At 42.2% G+C, this 26,755-nt stretch overlaps 1 protein-coding gene across 3 annotated transcripts in view; it reads left to right on the top strand.

Annotated features, from left to right (window-relative positions):
• Positions 1 to 26,755, top strand: part of LOC134214698 (retinal homeobox protein Rx) — a 141,345-nt gene that overhangs the window by 6,938 nt on the left and 107,652 nt on the right. For all 3 annotated transcript variants that reach the window (XM_062694016.1, XM_062694017.1, XM_062694018.1), the window contains exon 3: positions 25,591 to 26,724. In XM_062694016.1, coding sequence (XP_062550000.1) covers positions 25,591 to 26,724 — 1,134 coding nt within the window. The remainder of the gene's footprint in view (positions 1 to 25,590; positions 26,725 to 26,755) is intronic.

The raw sequence follows: 26,755 nt of genomic DNA on the forward strand, positions 1-26,755 counted from the left end.
ATCTTCAACATGCAGGCTTAGCGTTGCTTGATTTTGTAATGAGCACGAGTGGTGCTTACATATTGAGTTCAGTATCGGTGAATTCATCTTTAGCGGTAAAGTATATAACAGGCTGGTGAAACATAGTGGTGTATCAAAACAAAAGGAACATGTTTTAAGATCTTTATAATTTATGTTTATTATATTGCTTATTCATCAGTTATTTATATATCCAATAATCACCTCAACTATCTAAGGTGTACCAAAAGTTTTTATCCGCATGTTATTTCCAATTCACCCCTCGCTTTTAGAGGCACCACATTTTCATCTATGTTTACTTGCAGCAAGTACTAAAACATAGTTTTCGAATTTGTTGATCACTTATTTATTAAAATGTGTGCCTTAATGTCAGAGCGTCCATTGTGGCAGACATTTCTGAACTCTACCGTGGTTCTCCTTACCTTAATGTATCTGCCCATTTAGGGTGAAAGGTTCTTGTTTAACAAATACTAATTAGCAATTGACCTTTTTCATGGGTACATGATTTTTTTGTTCGGTTTTTGAGTATGTTGTGTTTATATTACCTTTCTGTTTTCTGCCAGATAAAAGAAAAAAATCTCGATGCCTGTCTTTAAAATATTTTGATGCTCGCCTTCTGCCAACCAAATACAACGTTTTTGAATGTTACTTACTATAACAAAACAAATCTCGCTAACTTTTCAAAAGGACCTAAGTAACATTTTTTTCATGAATTAATTTGAATAGCACAATCAACAGAACAACATGAAAACTTTTGTTTGCAGTATTCAAATTAATTCATGAAAAAAATGTTACTATTGATTGCAGTATTCAAATTAATTCATGATAAAAATGTTACTTAGGTCCTTTTGAAAAGTTAAGCGAGAAATCCTGAAAGGAGGGGGACCTAAGTAACATTTTTCTCATGAATTAATTTGAATAGCGCAATCAACAGAACAATATGAAAGCTAATGATTGCAGAATTCAAATCAATTCATGAAAAAAATGTTACTTAGGTCCTTTTGAAAAGTTAAGCGAGAAATATCCAATAGATTTAAAGGAACCGAAGTAGACTTCATATGAACGACAACGGAGAGCCACCAAAATTTTAATCAAAGCAATCGTGGCAATTTGCCGTCAGTCAAAATACATGTGGTGAACCATCGCAGACAGGAGTGATAGTTTTCCGGTAGACTCCCGCTTGCACATTCCAACAATAAGCTCCACAACCACTTTCAACTCGGTGGATTAAAGGAATATGATTAATTTATGTTTGTTTATGTTTATTTATTTTAACAAAAAAAAATGGAAGAAGGAAAAAACCCCTTTGAATGAATTTATTTAGAATTCTTTCTCAAAAAGGTACAAAACCTCTTCATCTTTTTCATCTTTTCAAAAATCGTTACAAAAAAATGAAAAATAAAATATAAATAAGAAACGATTCATCCGGAAGAAATCCATATCGGAGCCAAGTCATACCAGGACGAAAAACGAAGGGGGTCTATATGATTAATTTATAGACTATCTTTGCCTAGATCAAATAAATTTTAATTTTAAAACAAAGCACAACATCCTCATGACATGCAAAATTCATCAAAGAACCCTCGATACTTTCATTTGGTCGCCTTAGATAGGAAAAGTCACATTGCTCTTTGTTTTATGAGGATCACGATCTTTTGCAGAACTGGTTCTATGTGCTATATAAGGCAGTATAATGTTGTAGAGAATGTTTTGTATTGTCAGCTTCATCATGTTTACTCTTCCAGTTGCGGTACTTTGGCTGTTAGCAATCTTATACCATCTTATACTTTTGCATCAACTGTCAGCACCTTTTTTTTAATAATTCCGCCTACTGTGACAAAAGTTAAAGCAACCGTAAAATAACGCAACTTTGCGCTTGTCTGCGTTTGTGGATTCGTCTCATCGGAGTTGATTTCTTTCCATCAAAAACATTTAGGAATCTTATCTAAGGAAAAAAAATTTTTTTTTAATTTTTCTAAGGTGATTTTGTTTTAGCTCTAGAGTTCATCAATAAGGAGCAAAACATATTATGTCCACATACCTGATTCGATTGATAATATGGCAAAAGAACAGACGGCAATATTATGAGCGGATCATGAAATTAATCAAATTGTCTTCAATTGCAGGAAATTTTTGGGACCAAAGACCCTTTCTTAGGACTATTCTATTTACTAAAATACCGTTACCGACGCCATCATTTCCATTTGATTTTTTGCTCCATTTTCTGTTGCTTTGGACGAAATTGCTTTAAAATCTCTGTAACTGTTTAAAATCGTGGTTCTAAAAAGAACCGTTTAGTGTAATAATGCGCTTTTTCCACGCTACTATGACTATTCGATGATTTTAAACAACAAGAAAACAAAAAGACACATTCATTGCGTTGTTGATCGTGATTGTTCGTAGACCTTATTTATATCAAAAAAGGACCGATTTACTATTATTCATGCGCCTTTCCAAACTTTCCAAACATGGCCAATAAAACGGGCAACTAATCGCTTCTGTGATAATGATTATGGTTTTTTGGTTTAGGAAAATTCAGGGTAAGCTATGATTAACTGACAGAACTTGAGCTCAGTTTTGTGAACATTTTTCTGGCAGATAGACGCAAAAATGATTTGGTGAATCAAGAGTAGAAAATCTTGAAGCTGCTTCAGTATTGGTTACCACATACTCCTAACTAGTAGATGTCCGATTTTCATACAATTATTTATAAAGATTTACTATAGCCCATCAAATAAGTTATAAAAACTTAAATAAGTTTTAAAAACTTGAAGAATGCCAAATTGATAGATTTTTATGCAAAGTGTACATTTGCTTGGCATCTTCTTTTTCTTCGTCTTCAATGGCTCTACATTCCAACTGGAACTTGACCTGCTTTGCAACTTAGTATTCTATTAGTATTTCCTCAGTTATTAATTGAAAGCTTTTCTATGCCCGCCATCGCATGAGTATGTATCTTGTGTGGCAAGTACAATGGATATACTATTCCCAGGGTGTCGAGAATGTTTCCCACACGAAGACACCGTAGACTGGACCGAGAATCGAACTCGCCATCTCCGGATTGACAATCCTACGCCTTTGCTCGCAAGGCTACTGGAGACTCCGCATGTGCTTGGCATATGGCAACGGAAAACATCATCCTGTATGTATTTCAGGATGCAAATATGGATTTGATACGTAATTATAGACAGCATTAATTCGCTGCAAGAAGAAACTTTCTATACCGATCGACTCAGTTCGATGGATTGAGGTGATGTCTGTATGTGCGTATGTATATGTGTGTGGATGCGTATGCACAAAAAAATCTCCCTCATTTTTCAAACAACTACCCTAAATCGATTTGTCGCAAGTGGCAATCGGCATTCAACTTGCGATATTGCCCGCACTTTTTTTCGCACAGATTCGCACAGCCGAGCCCCAGCAAACATGTTTTTTTTTACCGAGATTTCAAAAATCAGCTAACAAACGCCATTGTCGCAAGGAAATCAGTTTTCATTTTGCTGAGCAAGCGGCTGTGCGGATTTTTGCCGAGCTGCAGAATTGAAAACTGAATGTGTATAAGGTTAGAAGTTGCGGTCAAAATACTATTAATCTGTTTTTTTTTCTCAATAATAATAAAGACATGAAGTAAGTGAACTTAAACAAGTACAAGGAATAAATTTGTAGTAAGTAGTAATTTTAATCAGGTTTGGCTTTTATCAAACGGATTCCCCAAGAAATTTGACCAGCCTTCAAAATATTATTCAAGTAAAATATATTAAGCTCTTTTAGTGGATTTTATTATTCAAGTGTTTATTATTTAAGTGTTTATTATTCAAGTGTTTATTAGAAGAAGCTTGTGGTTGCTTTTTGTTAGTTTTCAATTATAGTAGTAGAAATTTGTTAGTGAACTGTTATACTTACAGCGTAACTGTCCAATACTGATATGAAATCCATATCAATATGGGATAGTTATGCTTGCGGCAGCAATAAAACAGTTCTATATTTTGATAAAGCATACATCTGGAAACAGAATGTTCCACTCACTAAACATTAATTCCCGTTCTGAGCCCTGACACAAATCTACTGTTCATTTATTCCCAGGCTAGGATGAGTTACTTCGATTTTTTGACTGAGGAGTTACATGATATATGAACATATATACCAAATTGATTGAATGATTGGGATTAAAAATTAGGGTGCTACGAGACATTTTCTGAAAACCATAAAGAATATACAGTATCTTCCAATGCGACATAATTCCAAGCTATTAAAAATCTCATCCACTTCCATAACAATCCCTAACAATTTTATAGCATAAAATGTCAAGGGGTGCGATATCTGATGCTATGAGTGGGCTAATTGTTTCCAAAGTGCCATCACATTATCATCACCATCGCTATTATGATCAACAGAGACCGCCAGCCATAGCCAAAGAAGCATCGTCAGTGGCAGCAACAGCAGCAGCTGTTTTTGTATTGGCAGAATCCATTCAGTCGGATGGGCAAAGTCTAAATGCTTTCACAAATGGGATGGGAGATTGCGCGCTCTTTCAATAGATAAGCATCCGTCGTCGTACTTCGCAGCTTGTTTTATCGAAACGTTGCCGTTTCGCGCTTCTGCGAGAAATAAGGCTGTAGAAAACGTAACGATCTAACAATAGTCGAGTCCGTGCTCAGTCAATCATCCCATTTCCCATTTCTCGCTGTCGATTCCAATGTTTCGAAATGACTAGCATAATTAAATTTAAATTCCTTTTCACCAGATTACCTCCATTAGGACTTCGATCTTCGACCGAAGGGAGCTTCTTAATCCCGGTGACGTTGATTATGCACTGAGAATTAGGATTGAGGAGAACTAACTCAACGAGAAGCCGCTTTTATCCGACGAGTTGAAGCGGAACGAGAAGAAAATGTTTTTATTGACTGCTAATGAAAATCTTCCAGTGTGGATCAAAACGCGTTTTATTCACGCGTCCATCAGCGTTGTTAATTCCGTAGCGGTTCTACAGAGCCTTTAGAGCTCGTTCGCATTCACCTGTCCAGCTGTCGAACTTTTGAAGCAACCGGGTTTGTGCCTGGAAGAAGAAGTGTGGAGCGTGAAGCAACAGGTCCGCTTTAAAATAAATTAATCAATTTCGCTTGATTGATTTATTAATGCTGCTCTTTAATGAGCGTGAAAGGGAATCCAAATATAATCACTTGAGTTTTTTAAACTCGTCTCACTGCAGCTATGTCCATTTCAAGCAATCGGCTGTAATCTCAAGCTATACGATAGCGTAGATAAATAATTGTGGTTTTCATGCTGTAAATAGCGTATAAAAGCAAACCCCCGTTTCGCAAATAATCGAGTAGCGATAGAAAGAGATTCTTTGAGTGAATTAAGGTAATATTCCGTTAGCTGGAAAGATCATCTCCCATAGTGAAGAATGTCCGTATTTTGCATTCCTAATGCAAACTGGAATATATTTTTTAAAAACTATTCCAAAACCACTAGCTTATGTTAAGAATATACTTCCAAGGTGTCTATTTTTAACATCTCGTAACGGTCAATTGCAATGCAATTCTATTTTGGTGTTGATAATTATTACGATTTAATGAGCCGGTTATCCATCATTCCAAACAACAAAAATCAATCAATACACAGCATTTATGTCAAAAAGCCCCAAACTAGTAATTTGAGTCGAAACCAATAAGTAAATAAACAAACACAATGGAAAGGCGACTCGACATCAAAGGCATTGTAGCGAAAGGTACCAATAAATGGCACCACTCACAAGCGAGTCCGGTCCGGTCTTCACTGGCTGCCACAAATCTTTCACATGAAAGCATCATCGTATTAAATATCACTTAAACCTCAAGCCTTGCAGCAAAGCGGCAGCTAGAATCTGTCCAATCATTGTTTTCCCAAACGAAAACAGACACAAAATTAGATAAATTAAGAGAAGATACAGAGCCGCAATTAGTCGCTCACCGACGACGGCCAGGACGAAGCCAAAACAGAATGACAAGATAGAACCTCAAGCGGCTGCTCCTTGCTTCTCGCTGGAAGCACCAAAAGGAGAATACCCAATGAAGGTTTCAGCCTTTGGGAAGTTGCCAAATGGGAAACTAACTCAATGATGGAATTGCAAAAGACCCTGCCTACATTGTCTTACGATCAGGACAAGCTTTCGCTTTTTATTCCTGGGTTTGCTGATGATTATGAGGTCGATCTACGCTTTTAATTTAATAATCAAGCATGGCTGCAGATTCATGGCCGGCAGCGGAATCGAATTATCGAGAGAATATAGAATCGAGATGTGGACAGAGAAAAAAAAAACGAGTTTGAAACGAGAAGCTGGTTATGTGGTACCGATGGCGATTGGACTGGGGTGCATGGGCTAGTGATGGTGGATTAGCGCGAAAAGACAAACCAGTTTAACCAGGCAGAATAACACCATCATTTGAACCAACCATATTTGGACTCCAGAGGAGTGCTCATTTATTTCTGCCTATATCCATCAAACGTATCATTTTGAAATAAGCGGAAATCTTTTCATATCATTGGTAGAAATCTTCTTCATGTATGATAAAATGTACATCTACCGTGGCGTAGAAAGTTTTTTCTCTACGATGGGTCAACATATTAGAATATACTTTAATTGGGTTCTAGTAAAAAGTAGAATTTAGGTTTGAAAGGGAAAACGAGTTTGCAAAACAATTATTGATAAGAAAATTATGTTGAGCTTTTAGTGAAATGTCTTTACTTGTCATAAAACGAGTTTGTACAATTCCATTTAATTCCACCACTTCATTGTACCTTTGACAGATAAGTCGGGTCAGGAACGAGATACTGAAGACGGCCTTACTGTTGAGGTCGAAATGCATATTTCGTATGCGTATGTCAAAGGTGCATTCAAGTGGAACAAATGGAATATTACGAACTCGTCTTATGACAGGTGAAAATAATTATTAGGGTAACCGTACCCTTAGTGGAGGTAGCACCAATAGTGGAGGTAGTGGGGTTTTAATGAGATTTATCATATTTATACACTTTACGATGCTTTCAGTTGATGCGTCGTGCTTTAAATATCCTGTTAAATGCAACTTACCTTAAGATTTCGCTTGAAAAACTATTGGAAACAATGATTTTCCTTAACAAAATTGACTCCCTTGCACCTATAGTGGTTCAACTGTACCAATAGTGGCGAGTCTCATAAGAAACCAATGGATAGCACCACTATAGGAACCAAAATTAATTTTTACCGCCACTAAAGGAACAGTGTTCCCATAGTGGTGCAAGCAATATTTGGTAATTGTTAATGTTAAATAAAATCTATCTCATTTTTGTTAGCAAATTTATTAGTTTATCTATTGGCAAAGATAATAAAACAGTGAATTTCCCATAATTATCAATTTTCTAAAAATATTTTCTTTTTTGGATCTACTAATACCTCCACTATTGGTACCGTTACCCTATTATTGTCCTTATTAACACGTACGTCCCCAACCCACATTTTACGACAAAACTCAAAATTCAAAACCACGCAGCTCAGCCAATTTCTAACGGCAATCTACTGGAATCGATCACAAAATTCCTATAGTTTTAGGAACCGAGGTCAATTTTTGTGCAATGACCATGGTTTCGGATATATTCCGGGGAGTACTGGGGTTACCTCCCTCCCAGAAAAAATGGTCACTGGCAGATCGGCTTCGAAATCCATCGTGCGACATGTCAAACTTCATGATTTTGCAAAACAAGTACACTGGAGTACATTTCGGCGATTTGAATTGACCATTTTCCGGGAAGTACCCGAAGGAAGCAGAGCCTGGTTCCCTTGGGGAAGTGGCCAATTTTCGTTTACTCTTGGAATCCACCTTGCGGCATGTCAAACTTCATGATTTTGCAAAACAAGTACACTGGAGTACATTTCGGCGACTTTCGATGGAATTGGCCACCCTCCGGGTGCTTCTAGGGCCTGGTTCCCTTGGGAAAGTGGCCAACATACGTTCAATCTTGGAACCCATCTTGCGACATGTCAAACTTCAAGATTTTGCAAAACAAGTACACTGGAGTACATTTCGGCGATTTTCGATCGAATTGACCACCTTCCGGGTACTTCCAGGTAGACCTGTGCGCTGATTGAAATTTTACCGGCGGTGGCGTGATAGATCATTTTCAGCCAGCGGCAGCGGCGTGGCGGCGTCACGCCGTTGGTGATTGGCGGCGGCGTGGATCGGCGTGAACCAGTTTCAAGCGTCCTCCGGAAGTTCCTCCAGGAATTGCTCCGGAAGTTCCTCCGGAAATTCCTCCAGGAATTCATCCGGAAGTTCCTCCAGGAATTCCTTCGGAAGTTCCTCCGGAAGTTCCTCTAGGAACTGCTCCGGAAGCTCGTCCAGGAATTCCTCCGGAAGTTACTCCAGGAATTTCTCCGGAAGTTCCTCCAGGAATTCCTCCGGAAGTTCCTCCAGGAATTCCTCCGGAAGTTCCTCCAGGAATTCCTCCGGAAGTTCCTCCAGGAATTCCTCCAGAAGTTCCTCCAGAAATTCCTCCGGAAGCTCCTCCAGGAATTCCTCCGGAAGTTCCTCCAGGAATTCCTCCGGAAGTTCCTCCAGGAATTCCTCCGGAAGTTCCTCCAGGAATTCCTCCGGAAGTTCCTCCAGGAATTCCTCCGGAAGTTCCTCCAGGAATTCCTCCGGAAGTTCCTCCAGGAATTCCTCCGGAAGTTCCTCCAGGAATTCCTCCGGAAGTTCCTCCAGGAATTCCTCCGGAAGTTCCTCCAGGAATTCCTCCGGAAGTTCCTCCGGGAATTCCTCCGGAAGTTCCTCCGGGAATTCTCCCAGAAGTTCCTCCAGGGATTCCTCCGGAACTTTCCTCCGGAAGTTCCTCCAGGAATTCCTCCGGAAGTTCCTCCAATTCCTCCGGAAGTTCCTCCAAATTCCTCCGGAAGTTCCTCCGGGAATTCCTCCGGAAGTTCCTCCGAATTCCTCCGGAAGTTCCTCCGGGAATTCCTCCGAAGTTCCTCCGAATTCCTCCGGAAGTTCCTCCGAATTCCTCCGGAAGTTCCTCCGGGAATTCCTCCGGAAGTTCCTCCGAATTCCTCCGGAAGTTCCTCCAAATTCCTCCGGAAGTTCCTCCGAATTCCTCCGGAAGTTCCTCCGGAATTCCTCCGGAAGTTCCTCCGGGAATTCCTCCGGAAGTTCCTCCGAATTCCTCCGAAGTTCCTCCGGGAATTCCTCCGGAAGTTCCTCCGAATTCCTCCGGAAGTTCCTTCAAAAAATCCTCCTGAAGTTCCTCCGGGAATTCCTCCGGAAGTTCCTCCGGGAATTCCTCTGGAAGTTCATCCGGGAATTCCTCCGGAAGTTCCTTCGGGAATACCTCCGGAAGTTCCTCCGAAAGTTCCTCCGAAAGTTCCTCCGGAAGTTCCCTCAGGAATTCCTCCGGAAGTTCCCCCAGGAATTCCTCCGGAAGTTCGCCCGGGAAATCCTCCGAAAGTTCCTCCGTTATTTCCTCCGGTAGTTCCCCCGGGAATTCCTTCGGAAGTTTCCCCGAGAATTCCTCCGGAAGTTCCTCCGGGAATTCCTCCTGAAGTTTCCCCAGGAATTCCTCCGGAAGTTTCCCCGGAAATTCCTCCGGAAGTTTCCCCGGGAATTCTTTCGGAAGTTCCTCCGAAATTCCTCCGAAGTTCCTCCGGGAATTCCTCCGGAAGTTCCTCCGGAATTCCTCCGGAAGTTCCTCCGGAATTCCTCCGGAAGTTCCTCCGGGAATTCCTCCGGAAGTTCCTCCGGGAATTCCTCCGGAAGTTCCTCCGGGAATTCCTCCGGAAGTTCCTCCGGGAATTCCTCCGAAGTTCCTCCGAATTCCTCCGGAAGTTCCTCCGAATTCCTCCGGAAGTTCCTCCGGAAATTCCTCCGGAAGTTCCTCCGGAAATTCCTCTCGAAGTTCCTCCGGGAATTCCTCCGGAAGTTCCTCCGGGAATTCCTCCGGAAGTTCCTCCAGAAGTTCCTCCGGAAGTCCCTCCAGAAATTCCTCCAGAAGTTCCTCCGAGAATTCTTCCGGAAGTTCCTCCGGGAATTCCTTCGGAAGTTCCTCCAGGAATTCCTCCGGAAGTTCCTCCGGGAAATCCTCTGGAAGTTCCTCCGGGAATTCCTCCGGAAGTTCCTCCGAAATTCCTCCGGAAGTTCCTCCGAATTCCTCCGGAAGTTCCTCCGGGAATTCCTCCGGAAGTTCCTCCGGAATTCCTCCGGAAGTTCCTCCAAATTCCTCCGGAAGTTCCTCCGGGAATTCCTCCGGAAGTTCCTCCAGAATTCCTCCGGAAGTTCCTCCGGGAATTCCTCCGGAAGTTCCTCCGAATTCCTCCGAAGTTCCTCCGGGAATTCCTCCGGAAGTTCCTCCGAATTCCTCCGGAAGTTCCTCCGGGAATTCCTCCGGAAGTTCCTCCAAATTCCTCCGGAAGTTCCTCCGGAATTCCTCCGGAAGTTCCTCCGGGAAGTTCCTCCGAAGTTACTCCGGGAATTCCTCCGGAAGTTCCTCCGGAATTCCTCCGGAAGTTCCTCCGGGAATTCCTCCGGAAGTTCCTTCGTGAATTCCTCCGGGGATTGCTCCGGGAGTTCCTCCGGGAATTTCTCCGGGCGTTCCTCCGGGAATTTCTCCGGAAGTTCCTCCGGAATTTCTCCGAAGTTCCTCCAAATTCCTCCGGGAATTCCTCCGAAGTTCCTCCGAATTCCTCCGGAAGTTCCTCCAGGAATGCCTCCGGAAGTTCCTCCAGGAACTCCTCCGGAAGTTACTCCGGCAATTCCTCTCGAAGTTCCTCCGAATTCCTCCGGAAGTTCCTCCGGAAGTTCCTCCGGAAGTTCCTCCGGGAATTCCTCCGGAAGTTCCTCCGAATTCCTCCGGAAGTTCCTCGGGAATTCCTCCGGAAGTTCCTCCGGGAATTCCTCCGAAGTTCCTCCGGAATTCCTCCGGAAGTTCCTCCGGGAATTCCTCCGGAAGTTCCTCCGGAATTCCTCCGAAGTTCCTCCGAATTCCTCCGGAAGTTCCTCCGGGAATTCCTCCGGAAGTTCCTCCGAATTCCTCCGGAAGTTCCTCCGGGAATTCCTCCGGAAGTTCCTCCAATTCCTCCGGAAGTTCCTCCGGAGTTCCTCCGGAATTTCTCCGGAAGTTCCTCCGGGAATTTCTCCGGAAGTTCCTCCGAATTCCTCCGGAAGTTCCTCCGGGAATTCCTCCGGGAATTCCTCCGGAAGTTCCTCCGAATTCCTCCGGAAGTTCCTCCGAATTCCTCCGGAAGTTCCTCCGAATTCCTCCGGAAGTTCCTCCGAATTCCTCCGAAGTTCCTCCGGGAATTCCTCCGGAAGTTCCTCCGGGAATTCCTCCGAAGTTCCTCCGAATTCCTCCGGAAGTTCCTCCGGGAATTCCTCCGGAAGTTCCTCCGAAGTTCCTCCGAAGTTCCTCCGGAATTCCTCCGGAAGTTCCTCCGAATTCCTCCGGAAGTTCCTCCGAATTCCTCCGGAAGTTCCTCCGGGAATTCCTCCGGAAGTTCCTCCGAATTCCTCCGGAAGTTCCTCCAAATTCCTCCGGAAGTTCCTCCGGGAATTCCTCCGGAAGTTCCTCCGGGAATTCCTCCGAAGTTCCTCCAAATTCCTCCGAAGTTCCTCCGAATTCCTCCGGAAGTTCCTCCGAATTCCTCCGGAAGTTCCTCCGGGAATTCCTCCGGAAGTTCCTCCGAATTCCTCCGGAAGTTCCTCCGAATTCCTCCGGAAGTTCCTCCGAATTCCTCCGAAGTTCCTCCGGGAATTCCTCCGGAAGTTCCTCCGAATTCCTCCGGAAGTTCCTCCGGGAATTCCTCCGGAAGTTCCTCCGGAATTCCTCCGGAAGTTCCTCCGGGAATTCCTCCGGAAGTTCCTCCGGAATTCCTCCGGAAGTTCCTCCGGGAATTCCTCCGGAAGTTCCTCCGAATTCCTCCGAAGTTCCTCCGGGAATTCCTCCGGAAGTTCCTCCGAATTCCTCCGGAAGTTCCTCCGAATTCCTCCGAAGTTCCTCCGGGAATTCCTCCGGAAGTTCCTCCGGGAATTCCTCCGGAAGTTCCTCCGGAATTCCTCCGGAAGTTCCTCCGAATTCCTCCGAAGTTCCTCTCCGAAGTTCCTCCGAAGTTCCTCCGGAAGTTCCTCCGGGAATTCCTCCGGAAGTTCCTCCGGGAATTCCTCCGGAAGTTCCTCCGGGAATTCCTCCGGAAGTTCCTCCGAATTCCTCCGGAAGTTCCTCCGAATTCCTCCGGAAGTTCCTCCGGGAATTCCTCCGAGAGTTCCTCCGGGAATTCCTCCGGAAGTTCCTCCGGGAATTCCTCCGGAAGTTCCTCCGGGAATTCCTCCGGAAGTTCCTCCGGGAATTCCTCCGGAAGTTCCTCCAGAAGTTCCTCCGGGAATTCCTCCGGAAGTTCCTCCGGGAATTCCTCCGTTCCTCCTCCGTTCCTCCGGAAGTTCCTCCGAATTCCTCCGGAAGTTCCTCCGGGAATTCCTCCGGAAGTTCCTCCGGAAGTTCCTCCGGGAATTCCTCCGGAAGTTCCACCGGGAATTCCTCCGAGAATTCCTCCGGAAGTTCCTCCGGGAACTCCTCCGAGAATTCCTCCGGAAGTTCCGCCGGGAATTCCTCCGGGAATTCCTCCGGAAGTTCCTCTGGGAATTCCTCCGGAAGTTCCTCCGGGAATTCCTCCGGGAATTCCTCCGGAAGTTCCTCCGGGAATTCCTCCGGAAGTTCCTCCGGGAATTCATCCGGAAGTTCCTCCGGGAGCTCCTCCGGAAGTTTCTCCGGGAGCTCCTCCGGAAGTTTTTCCGGAAGTTCCTCCGGGAGTTCCTCTGAGAATTCCTCCGGAAGTTCCTCGGGAATTCCTCCGAAAGTTCCTACGGGAATTCCTCCGAAAATTCCTCCAGGAATTCCTCCGGAAGTTCCTCCAGGAATTCCTCCGGAAGTTCCTCCAGGAATTCCTCCGGAAGTTCCTCCAGGAATTCCTCCGGAAGTTCCTCACGGTACACTTCCTCCGTCTCTTTACGGTCTCCTGCTGGCGCTTTTTCCTCCGGAAAATCGAGTTTTGTCTGTTCCGCGCCCGTTTGTATCGTGCCTCGTTCGCCCTCGTGCGGTGTTGCAGCAATCTCGCCCATGCTGCATTCTTCTTCTCAACTAACTGCTCACATTCGCCGTCATACCAGTCATTTATCTGATCCGAAGCCACCGTGCCTAGTGCAGCGGTTGCGGTGCTTCCAATGGCGGATCGAATATCTCTCCAGCCATCTTCAAGAGATGCTGCGCCTAGCTGCTCTTCCGTTGGGAGTGCCATTTCCAGCTGCTGCGCGTAGTTTGGGGCTAGTCTACCGTCTTGTAGCCGCCCAATGTTTAGCCGTGGCGGACGCCTACGACGCGTGTTGATCACCGTCGAGAGTTTTGAGCGCAGACATACTGCAACGAGGTAGTGGTCGGATTCAATATTCGCACTGCGGTAAGAGCGTACGTTCGTGATGTCGGAGAAGAATTTACCATCGATTAGAACGTGGTCGATTTGGTTTTCCGTTACTTGATTAGGTGATTTCCATGTGGCCTTGTGGATATTTTTGCGGGGAAGAAAGTGCTTCAGACTACCATTCCGCGGGAGGCTGCAAAGTTTATGCATCGTTGGCCGTTGTCGATCGACACGGTATGCAGACTATCCGGTCCGATGACCGGTCTATACATTTTCTCCCTTCCTACCTGAGCGTTCATGTCACCAATGACGATTTTGACGTCCCGCAGTGGGCATCCATCGTATGTCTGCTCCAGCTGCGCATAGAACGCTTCTTTCTCGTTGTCGGATCTCCCTTCGTGTGGGCAGTGCACGTTGATGATGCTATAGTTGAAGAAACGGCCTTTTATCCTCAGCTTGCACATCCTTGCGTTGATTGGCTGCCACCCAATCACCCGTTGGTGCATCTTTCCCAGCACTATGAAGCCGGTTCCCAGCTCGTTGGTGGTGCCACAGCGGGCTCGATGCCCGCTTTTCCACACTTTCTGTCCTGCCCAGCAGATTTCCAACAGCGCTACGACATCGAAGTTGCGGGTATGTTATTCATCGTAGATTATCCTGTCGCAACGTGCGAAGCCTAGTGACTTGCAGCTCCATGTTCCAAGTTTCCAATCGTGATCCTTTATTCGTCGCATAGGTCGTTGCCGATTGTATCGAGTCGCATTATCTCTTATATTGTTCGTTTTGGTTCGTTTTTTTGGTTTTCCAGGCGGCTTATTGGGCTTGCGCAAACCTCCTGTCTCGTCGGAGGGCCGTCGTGCCAGGGCTGTTTAGCGTCCCACCTAACACCAGAACTTGGGCTTGTGCGCTTTGAGCGGTACACGGTCGCTTTGGCGGAGCCTACTTACGGATTCATGCAGCTTTTTTATAGAGGTTTAACAGTGCCCACTGTCATACTCCACCACAACCTAGGCAGGCGCCACAACTCGCTGATGGCCTGGGGAGGGATCGTCAAGCCCTTGGACATAGTCCCTGCTGTCCCTGTCCCACTAATGTATATGAATTGGATTCAAATTGGATCTGTGTTGTACCTATATAGATACGAATTTGGATTGGTTTTTATTTGGATATGGTTTGAACCTAGGATGGATAGGATTTCGATTGCATTTGGATTGGATTTGAATTGGATTTGTAATGGATTTTAATCGGATTTGGATTTGAATTGGATTAAAATTTTGAATTGAATTTGTTATGAATTGGATAGGGTTTGGATTGAATTGAATTTTTATTGGATTTTAATTGAATTCAAAATGGATTTCGATGCAAAAGGATTACATTTGAATTGGATTTGGGTATGGATTGAAATTAGATTAGATTTGAACTAGGTGTAGACTAGATTTGGATAGGAATTTAGATTAATTTTGGATTGGATCTGAAATGATTTTTGATTGGATTTGGATTGAATTTGGATTTCTATTTTATTAGGTATTTTAACAGTTTTACGATTTGATTGTGTTGGAATTTTATTATTTTTCTCATGATTTCAGTTGTCTCATAGTTGTTTTGAATTTTAATTTACTGAGCAACATAAAAAATGTGAAGTAATTGATGCAAATGATATTTTTTCCAAGGATCAAAAATGTATAGCAAAAATGTCAATTTTCGTTTGTTATATACCTGGAGAGTAGAGGAATAATGTAGAAGAATGTAGAATATAGGATAAGGTCTATGAAATTTTGAAAAAATGGCTCTACAGCATTGTGTAAGAAGCAACAATTATATTTCCAATTTTAATATTTATATTTTTCTTTGTTGTTCCAAACATGTAGAGAGCTACCAGGATATACTCTTATGTGAACAGTTTGGAATGATCGTGTTAAAGTGGGAGTGAGATTCAGTTTGCTGAGTATTGTTGAGACTAACGGTCGAGGCTGGAAATTTCGTTCAGGTCACGACAATTACAAATATTTTTTTTTACATTTACTTCCACTATTTAAACTTTTGTGAATCAACATTATGCACATTTCGCACAAACTTTTTCAGTGTTTTGTTATTGACTTCGAGACATTTTTTCCTATTCCAAATCCAAGGGCGGAAACTATGCCACTGCCCTTTAATAATCTAACTCAAAGCAGCATACAAAACATGGCGAAATAATGAACGTCGCAAAAGCAAAACGCCTTCTATGCATAAATTAAAACACACATAAATTTATGCATTTTGATTTCAATATTGAAAATTGACGAAACACGCAAACAATGATTAGATTTATTTCCTCTACGCGCGCCAGAAGTGTGGTTCAGCTTCATCCATATTCTAAGCCCCGTTTCGTTTCCACTGGCGCAGATAGATTCGTGAAGAAAGCATCATCAGCCGAAATGGGCTTACGTCTTAACTCGGGGGTAATTTAGCCTCCGCAACAGAGAGGTGGTATCGATTAAAGGTGAGGATCATTCGGTTTTCCTGCTTTTATCGGCCTGGTGCCACGATGCATTAGGCACCGACCGCAGACAGACTGACCAATTGTCTGACCGAAGGTGGTGCAGTGTGGGCGCGGTGGATATCTTCGAACCGAGAGAGGGCTCCAGAAGCTTCAATTCTTTTCTTTCCATATAGAGCCTCATGAATGGTTGGTCCCGATAATCACTGTTATTTCGAACGCACACTTTTTGCCTGTTTGCGTGCTCAGAAGGTCTAAGGAAAGACTTCTTACCTACCAGCAGCAGCTGCTTGTCTTGGCTCTCGGGCTTGGTCGGTGCTAATTTGAGTGTTGAGCGGTACGCAAATTGATCATTGGCTCCCCTGGGTTGGTGGCGTGGCTGGAGCGGAAATGACAGTTGGAAATCACGGGCACGAGTTCAAATGGAATTCCACTCATGCTGTATATGGGGAAGAAAGGGGCAAAGAAGGTCGGAGGCGACGACAATGGAGCAGTCGATAGTATTCGAACTGAGATTCAATCAAACAATTAGCTAATCTGAAGCAGGAAACAAACTGGAAGAACAAAACTTGATATTGGTTTTGAATTGAGAGAATCTGCAAGATAAACTGGACTGGTATGGCAGAACAGAGCCTATGCTTCGCTGCGTCGCTAAAGACTTGCCATTTTGCAATTGTTCAAACCAATGGAAAGGATGAAGATGAGCAAACGTTTGAAAGCTTTTATGAGATTTAGATGCTTTTTGAAAATGTTGCAAAAAAATTAAATTTTTTGTTTAAATAGATTTTAATAATTTTATGTTTAGTATCAGTTTAGTTTTCCATTTAATCCAACGCATAAGTTTACAGTTTCTGTAACGTTCCCACATAAGAGTTGTATTCAAACTCTGGAAATTGGTAATCCAACAATTTTAAATCTGACAAATTAACATTTCGCAAATTTATCTTCTTTCATTGGAACTTGTGTGAAATGTTCATTGAAAGAGTTATCTTCCAGCACTACCTCTAATAAAGATTGGCAAATATCAAGACGTTCAGAAAAAAATGTAACATTCCTCGCATGTCAACAGCCTATAAGGCTACGGTGTGGAAATTGTTTGCGCTTAACTTTAATAGCTATACTTCCCCGTAATAGTTCCCATTTCCCGTTCCATGCCCACTGAACACCAGCCAACGACGACGACGCGGCAGCACCAAACAATCAACAACGACAAAGAAAACGGAACACCAGGACGTAATGAAAACTTGTTGTCCTGTGCATGTACCCGAATTGCGCACCCTCGTTTCTGATTGAAGGAAAACGTCGCCCATAAGGAAAATCCTAATCTAAATTGCGCTCAAATTCAATTTAATTGAGAGTGATTTACTGCTCATGATTCAGTTGTCGCTATTAATTTCTGAAATGCACACCACTCGGGGTTTGATGCCGTCGTCTGGCCAGCCGTTGTTCCCCTTAGTAGTGGAAGCACCGAGACTTAAAATGCGTGTGATAGATTCTCGCCGGTATCAGGTGACTCCATTAGTCAAGTCATTAGCGCTTGGTCTACGGTCGGCTGACACGCTACAAATAGGGCCAACCAAGCGTTCCATCGATCGGTGGCGACCGACCTCGTCACCGGTCAGTGCGCTCCAGTTCCCACAGCCACAGCTTTTTAACACTCTTATCTAGATCGAACTGTCAATATCGCTAACACCGAGCGGAGTTGGGTCTCACTTTTTAACAACCCCCTTCCCCTCTCCACTTTTCGGGGAAGTACTCAAATCTCGTATTCAAAACCGACAGGATCGAAGAGGATATTTGTCAAGAGATCAAATTAAAGTCAGAATGGTTTTTTTTTTCGCTCGTACTTGTCCCATCGATAAGGGATTAGTGTTGAGTGCATATAGCGACTGTTGTAGCTGCGTTCCGTTTCGAGACGGACGAGCAGGGCAAAAATTATTAAATTATCACCCCCTAAATGGACTAGACAGGTTCTGGACGGGTTTCCCCTTTATGCCCGCACCATGTTGCATCCGAGCGAACCAAATCATTTGATAGACTGTGCTAACGAAGGCACAAATTGAGCTTCGATTAAAATCTACACCCGAGCGTCAGGTCGACTGGCGCTGGGTTTGGGTTTGCATGCCGGCGGCCGGGCGGCAGTTCCCGATTGAACACAGCCAAGATGGAAACCCGAAACCAGTAGACAAAAAAAAATGCTGCTTTTAAATCGAAACATCTTGTCTCTGAAAGTGTTGTCGTTCTGGCAATGGATGGGTTTTGTTGACCGCGAACAGACAGAGAACACTGATAATCCGCTTGTTTTCGATGATGAGATTAGGACAAATTTGTTGCGCCTTTTGTGTGATGGTTACGTTCATGGTTGAGGTTGAGAGAATGAAATGCAGACTAATGAATATTGGAAGACAACTCAGTTTGTAAGTTTAATTTTTAAAATTATTAAGCTCTCTAGGGGGAATGTCATCACTATCGTATGACGTACTATTCCATTGAATTCCACCACGTTTTTATCATTATAGATACGTATTTCGGGCCTCCCTTCGCCGTGTGGCAATATGCACGGCTACAAAGCAACATCATGCTGATGGCGCCTGGGTTCGATTCCCGGTCTGGTCTAGGACATTTTCCCTAGGCATCAAAGTATCATCGTGGTAACTTAAGTTAGAAACCTTAGTTAATATCTGTGGAAGTGCTTAGAGAACACTAAGCGGCGAGGTGGCAATGGATATAAAGCCAATAAGAAAGAGAAGATATGTATTGCGACCTCAATTTTAAGACCGTTTTCAGTGTCTCATACTTGATCTGACTCTCTTTGTATTGATGACAATCATTCCACTGATTTTTCCGTTTTAAATGTAAATAATCATCAGAGGAATGAACCAAAAAAAAAATAAGTTAGAGTAGTACATTCAAAGTTAATTGCCTATATGCCGGGTATTAAGCCGCCCGGAGTGGAAATTAATTACTATGTCTGAAACTTGATTATGCATATGTACAACATGTGATAGATTTAGTTCGGAAAAGGTATTGGAGGGTAACCACCCCTTCGGTGGGGTTTGATCCCACGACCCCAGTTCGCATGACAGGTGCTTTCCCTACTAAGTTAGACTAATTAAAATTTAAAAATTGAAAAATTTAAAAATTTATAAATTTTTAAATTTTAAAATTTAAAAATTTTAAAATTTAAAATTTAAAATTTTAAAATATAAAAATTTAAAAATTTTAAGCTTAAAAAATTTAAAAATATGAAACTTAAAATTTAAAAATTTAAAAATTTTAAGATTTAAAAATTTAAAATTTGAAAAATTAAAAATTTGAAAAATTTTAAAATTTCAAAATTTGAAAGTTTAAAAATTTAAAATTTGAAAAATTAAAAATTTGAAAAATTTTAAAATTTCAAAATTTGAAAGTTTAAAAATTTAAAATTTTAAAAATCTAAAATATCAAAAATTTTAAAACTTTAAATTGTAAAATTTTAAAATTTGATATTCAAAAATTTAAAATTTAAAAATTTTAAAATTTAAAAAATTAAAAATTTAAAGATTTAAAAATTTAAAAATTTAAAAAATTTTAAATTTTAGTAATTTAAAAATTTAAAAATTTAAAAACTAAAAAAATAAAAAATTTAAGAATTTAAAAATCTTAAAAATTTAAAATTTTAAAAAGTAAAAAATTTAAAAATTTAAAAACTAAAAAATTTAAAAATTCAAAAATTTAAAATTTTTTAAATTTTAAAATTTTAAAAATTTAAAAATTTAAAAATTTAAAAATTTTAAAATTCAAAAATTTAAAAATTTAAAAATTTTAAAATTTTAAAATTTAAAAATTTAAAAATTTAAAAATTTTAAAGTTAAAAAAAATATAAACTTAAAATTTTAGAATTTTAAAATTTCAAAATTTTAAAATTTGAAAATTCAATTATTTGGCCGAAACGGTAATTTCGCCGGAAGGGTCATTTCTCCGAAAGGGTCATATGGCCGAAAAGGTCATTAGTCCAAAAAGGTCATTAAGCCGAAATGGCCATTTGGCCGAAAGGGTCATTCGACCGAAAGAGTCTTTTGACCGAAAGGGTCATTTCTCCGAAAGGGTCGTTAGACTGAAAAGGGTCATTTGGCCGAGACGGTTATTTGTCTGAGAGGGTCATTCGGCCGAAAGTTTCGTTTGGCCAAATAGGTCATTTTGCCGAAAAGTTCATTCGAAAAGTGAGAAATTTTAGGAATGATAAAATTTGGCCGAAAGGGTCGTTTGGTCGAAAAGGATCATTTGGCCGAGAGGTTCATTTGGCCGAAAGGGTCGTTTGACCAAATAGGTCATTTTTCCGAATAGTTCATTTGAAAAGTGAGAATTTAGGAACGATAAAATTTGGCCGAAAGGATCATTTGGCCGAAAGGGTTGTTTGACCGAAAGGGTCATTAGGCCGAAAGCGTCATTTGACCGGAAGGGTCTTTGGGCCGAAAGGGTCTTTTCGCTGAAAGGTTCATTTGAAAAGTGAGAATTTAGAAACGATAAAATTTGGCCGAAAGGGTTGTTTGTTCGAAAAGGTCGTTCGGTCGAGAGGGTCGTTTGGTCGAAAGGGTCATTTGGCCGAAAGGGTTGTTTGATCGAAAGGGTCATTAGGCCGAAAGGGTCATTTGACCGGAAGGGTCGTTAGTCGGAAAGGGCCATTTCGCTGAAAGGGTCATTAGGCCGAAAGTGTCATTAAATCGAAAGGGTCATTTGGCTGATAGAGTCATTTGGCCGAAAGCGTCATTAGGCTGAAAGGGTCATTTGGCCGAAAAGGTCATTAGGCCGAAAGGGTCATTTGGCCGGAAGGGTCATTAGGCCGGAAGGGTCATTAGGCTGAAAGGGTCATTTGGCTGAAAGGGTCATTAGGCCGAAAGGGTCATTTGGCGGAAAGGGTCATTAGGCAGAAAGGGTCATTTGGCCGAAATGGTCATTAGGCCGAAAGGGTCATTTCGCTGAAAGGGTCATTAGGCCGAAAAGGTCATTTGGCCGAATGGGTCATTAGGCCGAAGGAGTCATTTGGCCGGAAGGAGTAATTTGGCTGGAAGGGTCATTTGGCCGAAAGGGTCATTTGGCCTGAAATGGTCATTTTGTCTAATAATTCATTTGAAAAGTGATAAATGAGGAGCGAAAAATGAGACGTTTCACTACTCACTCCTCACTCCTCCTCCTGAAAAGTTAGAACCGCAAAGTGAGTAGTGAGAAGTCAAATGATATATTCGGCCAAACAACTTTCGGCCTAATGGCATTCGGCTAAATGGCTTTCGGCCGAATGGGTTTCGGCCAAACGACCCTTCGCCGTTGCGAGCAAATTTGTTAAGAGTAAGAGCCAAAATGAGTGACGCTCCTGTGCGCACAGACACACACAGACATCACCTCAATTCGTCGAACTGAGTCGACTAGTGTCACTAAGAGTCTCCGAGCATTCTATTAAAATTTAATTTTTGGAGCAAAATATTGAAGATCAACAGTTCAAAAATCGGAATACATATTAGAAACATTCAAAATTAATGAATTTTATAACAGCAAGAGCAAGGAATTGAAAAAAAATCATGCTTTATAATTTATATTGAAAGCTGAAAATATTTGAAATTTAAAGAACCAAATGTTCTAAAATTCCAAGTTTAAAAAATTCAAGAGCTTGAGCTTGAGCTTGATTGACTGCTCGTAGTTGCTACTCCATTATGACCAGATCAGCTGTTCTTGCACAGGGAACCAACAGATGTTTGCTTGGGACTAGCACACATCTTCAATGTACAAGTACTGGTGATCTCATTTGTTAGGTCATACTGGCGCCTGCCACGTCAGAATGTAAGTCAATGTAGGGAAGGGGGAGGAAATGATGATGCAATCACTCGCCCACTGCAAGCCGAATATACCTCTGCACTTGCCACGAGTTCATGCGGAATTTGTTGGAATTTTTGGGTTAGGTTGGAGAGGCAGAGGTCCGTCTTGGTTAACGAGCTGCCAATGTGATAGGTAGGAGAAGGTAACTGATGGAATTTCTAATTGGATGTAGGAAACGAGCTCTATAGTTCATTTCCAATTCTAGCAGATTACTGTTAGAATACTCAAGTTGAAGGTATAGGAATAGTAATGGAAACGGTATGGAAGTCCATTTCCAGATACAAAGTAGGAGAATGGAACGGACCTGGGATTGAACCCACGACCTCCTGCGTATGAGGCAGAAGCAGTAGCCATATGACTACCAAGCCCGCTTCATCCAAGTTTAAAAAATTCAAGAATATAAAAAGTTAAAATTCAAAAAATTTAAAGTACAAAAATTAAAAAATTATAAATTTAAAAACTTGAAAATGATAAAAGTTGAAAATTCAAAATTCTTAAATTCAAGAAATTTTAACTCAAAATATAGTCAAACATCCATGAGTCGGTGTTTTATGACTCGATATCGACTCATGGAGGCAAATTAAAAAATATTTTCTGGTTTAGTGTGATGATCCCTTCAAACAGCTTTCCAAGGATTTTCTACTCCACATCTCGATATTTCTATGAGTCGATGGTCCCTTCAATATCGACTCATGGAGGTTTGACTGTAGATTTCAAAATTTTAGAATTCAAAAGTTTGAAAATTTCTAAATTTATCTCAGAATTATTAAAATCTCAGAATATTTAAAATTCTAAAATTTAAAAATTCTATAATTTAAAAACTCGGAAATTTTAAAAATTCAAATTACAGAAATAAAAAGATGAGACAAAAGATATTTTAGTTGTAATGATATGGAAATGCTAATATCATCTTCGGTTCCCTTTGTTCTGCTGTCCGAAACATGTGTGGTACATACCTGTCAAATCGTATGGATTTTCCTTCTTTGACATTTAGCTCCCCTATCCTCGCCAGCAAAAGATGTTCCGGCCAGCGACGACAGCGACAATCTTTATCTAGTAACTAATATATCTTTTGATGAGACACAAAAGATAAAAACTCAAGGTTTTCAAATGCATTAAGGAATACAAAATTTAAAAAATTAAGGATTCAAAAATTTTAGAATTTTAGAATTTGAAAGATCAGAAAGTTCAAATTTTTGATAGAAATTTCTTATACTTAAATTCCAAAATTGCGAATTCCGAAGCTTCCAAAATTTCAAAACCACAAAACAATCTTTATTTTGAAATTTTAAAATTTCAAAATTTATATATTCCGAAATTGGAAATGTATGAGCTCTTAATTGTCAGTTTGATGCGTGTACAGAAATCTAACACGGGAGTAATCATCATGCCGGAAAATCTTATTATGGTGATCAAATAATCCCAGAATGTTGCTAATCAATCATGTTTTGATAAATCGTTTTTTTTTTTGTGATCTAGAATTGGTTTTGCAACAAATGAGCATATTGATATTTTTTGTCACAGCGGAAATTGCACCCGAATTCGTGTTTCAACTCTTTTTCCTTTTAACTGTAATATATTCGAATAATTTAAAATCACATCAGCTCATAACGCTTGGGATGTTTTTGTTTACAATTTTCGATAATTGTTCTAAAACTGTCCGCAGTCCATTTGCACGATACTCAATATTGACCCAAAGGAAGGGTTCAACATCTGGCGCACTCCCTACAAATATGTTGACAAGTATTCCAAAAGGTCGAGCCAACCATGACGTTTTACGTTTCAGCGCACCCTTCACAGTCGGCTGAACCGGTGGACCCGATCTAATCGCAATCGCATCAACGTCGATGAATTAATTATCGCTCCCCTTGCCGGTGCCGTTGAAGTGTGGCCGCCCACCACCATATCCTTGTTTGTGGATCGAGTTTGTGTTGTCGTCGCCGCCGCCGCCACCAATTCAATATGCCAAGGCAGCCCAATCGTAGATCTTGACCGATATGCATACCATTATGACGATTATATTAATTTGGCGCTCGTAATTAAAAGATTAATTGGCTACCACCGCGGCCGGCGGATTTCCCCTCCCCGTTCTTTCCAACGTATTTCTATCAGCAACGATTCCGACCGTTTGGTTCGGTGGAATTGGCTTACGGAGATCAGCAGGACCTGATAACGGACGCCGCACCGCAATCGTCCAATTTATTCCAAAATCTACTGAATTATAATTTTTATTATTAATTATGTGTGAAATGATCGTAGTTTCACAAAAGTGAAACAAATTGAAATGATTTTTTTCGGGTCGGCATAGACATTGTTTGGCTTTCGCCTCATTAAATCGAAGCCGACTCGCGAAGTCGGCGTACAACGATCAACGCTGCTCGATTTGGTTCGGTGAAAAAGTGGATTTTCAAATTAAGGCTATTACTATAATTGAATTAGCTTGAGCCGATGATGGCGGCGATAGAGCTAACCTCGAACAAAGTGTTCCAATTTAAAGGTTATGAGACTTGGAACTAGTTTAAGTTGCTGTTTTTTTGCATGCTTGACTCCAGCCAAGAAATAGAAAGCAATTACCATTTTACGGGCTTGACTCGCTAATTAGGGAGTTGGAGTAGGCACCAGGCATGCATGTTCAGCAATTTTCCCCACGAAAGTTCTAATCTGTTCCAAAACCACCAGTGGTAAGGAAATTGCAAAAATTACTCGTCTTTCCTTCCAGTTGCTGTGCACTCCGGCGATCACATGTGGGGCACTCAATTCCTGCAACAAAGTGTAGCCCATGTGTTACAAAACATATAATAAACCTCAAATTAGTCATAATTTGCTTTCCACGCTACTTTTCGCTAACTGGAATCGCGTGCGGAGCCATCGCCGTCCCCCTTCGGCCTCCGTATACCATAGAACGAAGCCAGGAAATAAATTCCATATCTTGCCATAACAGTAGCAAATCAAAAAGAAAAGTTTTTCCCGAAATTTGCACCCCACTCAGTGTCGGCCACGCACACTGCGGTAGAGTACGTGCTTTTTATTGGGCAAAATGTTTGTGATCTTGAATCCTAAGTTCCAGATAAATGGTTTGCTTTATTGACATCGATCTCAACTTATTAAATTCAAGGACAAAAGCATCAGTCGGAATTTTCATAAGTTTGCTCACAAAAAAACTCTAAAAACTGATAGTATTTTGTCCATCAGAAATGTGGTTCTACACCAGTGCTTCATCAGCAAAAACCGCAGCCATCAGAATGAAAAGGAGCATTTTTGTGATTAACAACTTTTGCTGCTAGCCCGCCGGCATCTTTCCCGCTATCGTTCTGTCGGTCGCCGTGGAATCCTACAATTTTCGGTAGTTATTTATTAGCGTAAAAATGTGTGCCTTAATGGGAATTGTTGCCTTAGTTTGTGAGGCGCTTCCCAGGACACTGTTTTTGGGGGAAACTCTCCCGGTAGAAGAAGTTTGGACATTTTTGACAAATTAATTATCTAGCTTGCATGTTTCGAGGCTCCCGCGAGCTTTGTTTGGTGTAGTTTGTAATTAAATCGTGTCGGAATGATTGTTGTAATTTTGGGGAACATTGCATTGTTGGTTGGCACGGGTTTTCCAGTGGATAAATGTTTCTTTGGTCAATCACTCTCTGGTATTTTGAAACTAAAATTCCGCATCCAGACGAGCCAAACTTTTCTCAGGACGAACGTTCCTGAGGACCAAGAACTAATCGAAGAATCAATCCTTTTTAATATTAATTGAGTCGTAGATAGTAGAAAACATGTTCAAATCCCAAGTCGAATGTTTGTTTTAACGCACCCCATATTTTGTCAATTTCCAATATTTCAGGTGACTCCAGTGACGCCACCGACCTAAGTGCATCGCCGCTCGGCCACATCAAGGTTTGCGACCAGCAACAGATGCTCGCCAAAAGCACCACTCCCTTAACGAACCAATACCTTGGCAGCCCCTCGCCGGACAAGTTCCAGCAGCTGGCCAACTACCAGAATCACATGAAGAGCCTCGACTTCGCTGCCTCGTTGGACTCGGCAGCCCTGGCGGCAGCCGCCGGTCATCATCAGCCTCATCACCCTGCGCTACATCCTCAGCATAATGCACTGCCTTCGCATGCCGAGCTCGAGTACATGAAATCGCTGAAGGAAAACAACAAATATTTTATAGATAGGAACTACCGGGCCTCGCTCGGCTACGGCAATAGCAAGTACGGTGGCGGTGGAGGTCCCGGTTCGGAAGATGGAAGCAGCACGTTGAACGACTATGAGGATGACCTGTCTTCTCCGACAGGGGTTCTGGCAACGAGCGGAGGAAGCCTAAAGCGCAAGTACTCAGACAACGACGATCACCTGCTGGACGGGAACAGCGGAGGAGCGGGTAGTGGCGCGGATAGCAATCAGGTCGAGGGTTCCATTAACAAATACAGCAAGCTGCATGACTCAGCTGATAAATCAATTAAGGCTAATAGTTTCGATTATATGAAGAGTTTCGATGATTTACGAACACGACAGGCGGCGTACGAAGCCGAGCAACAGCTCCAGCAGCATCACCACCAACAACAGCAGCAACAACACCATCAACTTCATCAACAAGCGCTTCATCATCACCATCAGCAGCAGCAAGCGCAACATCAGCAGCATAACACTCAATCGCAGCATCCACTCCAACAGCAACCGCCCCCTCATCAACAACAGCAACAGCAGCCACATCTTGCCTCGGGGTCCTCGTCGGTGCATGGTCCATCGGCGCTGGCCGCCGGCGAGCACAGAACCGATGATTATAGGCTTGGTGCCGTGAGTGGCGGACCCGGTGGCGGCGGCGGAGGTGGTGGTGGCGGCAGCCTCCAGGAAGGCGGTCCGGATAAATTGGGTGAGGACGGCGGTATCAGTTATGCTTCCAGCGAGGAGTTGAACCAAACGACACCGAGCGAGCAGGGCGAGAAAATGGGCTCCGGAAGCGACGATGAAGGTAAGCTGGGGCTGTTACGTTTCGGTTGGGT

The sequence above is a fragment of the Armigeres subalbatus genome, chromosome 2 (assembly GCF_024139115.2).
Source record: "Armigeres subalbatus isolate Guangzhou_Male chromosome 2, GZ_Asu_2, whole genome shotgun sequence".
In the NCBI taxonomy this organism is placed as follows: domain Eukaryota; kingdom Metazoa; phylum Arthropoda; class Insecta; order Diptera; family Culicidae; genus Armigeres; species Armigeres subalbatus.